Source organism: Sinocyclocheilus anshuiensis, unplaced genomic scaffold (genome assembly GCF_001515605.1).
Source record: "Sinocyclocheilus anshuiensis isolate Anshui unplaced genomic scaffold, SAMN03320099.WGS_v1.1 scaffold1303, whole genome shotgun sequence".
NCBI lineage: Eukaryota > Metazoa > Chordata > Actinopteri > Cypriniformes > Cyprinidae > Sinocyclocheilus > Sinocyclocheilus anshuiensis.
The window spans coordinates 976,227-977,494 of record NW_015537954.1 but is presented as its reverse complement, the minus strand read 5'-3'; the positions used below and the strand labels follow the sequence as shown (position 1 = coordinate 977,494).

General features: G+C 34.8%; 1 protein-coding gene across 1 annotated transcript in view; it reads left to right on the top strand.

Annotated features, from left to right (window-relative positions):
- Positions 1 to 1,268, top strand: part of LOC107665498 (serine/threonine-protein kinase ULK3-like) — a 15,958-nt gene that overhangs the window by 1,797 nt on the left and 12,893 nt on the right. Inside the window, exon 4 of the mRNA XM_016456412.1 lies at positions 606 to 701. Within this exon, the coding sequence (XP_016311898.1) occupies positions 606 to 701 (96 nt within the window). The remainder of the gene's footprint in view (positions 1 to 605; positions 702 to 1,268) is intronic.

The following is a 1,268-nucleotide window of genomic DNA, read 5'->3' as shown; positions in this document are numbered from 1 at the left end:
ATCGTGCAAAGAATGATGGGATATGTAGTCCGGGGTGCTATGCAACAGTTTGTGTTGTGCGAGAGTCAATGTAATGGAAAGGGTGACCTCTGGTGGTGAATAAACGGAAGTCCATGGACCGAATTCGTGACACTAATGAAACATGTCATAAATATAACATTGTTGTAACATTAATTGTAACATATTTACAGTGTCACTAACGTAACGTCATAAATGTAACATGTTAATGTTACACATTAATTGTAACATTGACATAGTGTAATTAATGTAACATGCTGTCGTAAATGTAATTTATTAATTGTAACATTAATGTAATTACATGAATGTAAAATACTAGATTAACTTTTTTATTTAAAATTGTATTTTGACAATTTAGCTGAATAATTGAATAACCAATGACGGACAAAGCAGAAAAAAACGTTTACTCCACAAATCCAAAAGCACTGATGTTTCCAAGGATCCAAATAGACACAAAACTTAATCAACATAATACATCTCACACACACACACACACACACACACACACACACACTCACACAATGATGAAATGACTGATACAGACTGATTCGGATGAGAAGACATGATGTGTCTCGTGTGTGTTTTAGCATGTGCTCTTCAGTTTCTCCATGAGAAGAACATCTCTCATCTGGACCTCAAACCACAGAACATTCTGCTGAGTGGAAACGTGCTGAAGCACGCAGGTGAAACTTCATGACACATGAACTTTAATGTTCCAGCACATCACTGTCAGCACAATTATTACACTTGAAGAAAAGTCAGTAAAAATAAGGTCTAATGCACTGTTACAGTTTGTTTCAACTGCTTACACACGTTTCAAAACTTTGCCTTTTTTTCATAACTTTACACACAAATCCGAGAATTGCACACAAAATGCAAAACGCCTCACATCTTTTGCAAAATGAAGCACTGCATTCAAAATAACACATCTCAAAAGCAAACATTTGCAAACACCTTTGACATAATATTAATTCCTGTTAGAGTTTTATGTGTTACATAGAGAACTGTGTGTTGTGTTTTGTAAAAAGTGTTTTATGAAATTGAAAACTGAGTCAAAGGCCGAGAATTAGTGTATAGTTTTGCAGATTTGGTGTGTGGTTCCGTTGTTTGAGTGTCAAGTATCAGAAATTGTGTGACAAGTAAAGATTTTGTGTGTAAGCAGTTTAAAAAAACCCTGAAATGTATTTTAATGCGATGGGAGAACCTTGCATTGCCATAATCTTTATAAGTTCAGGAGGATATGGTTGAAA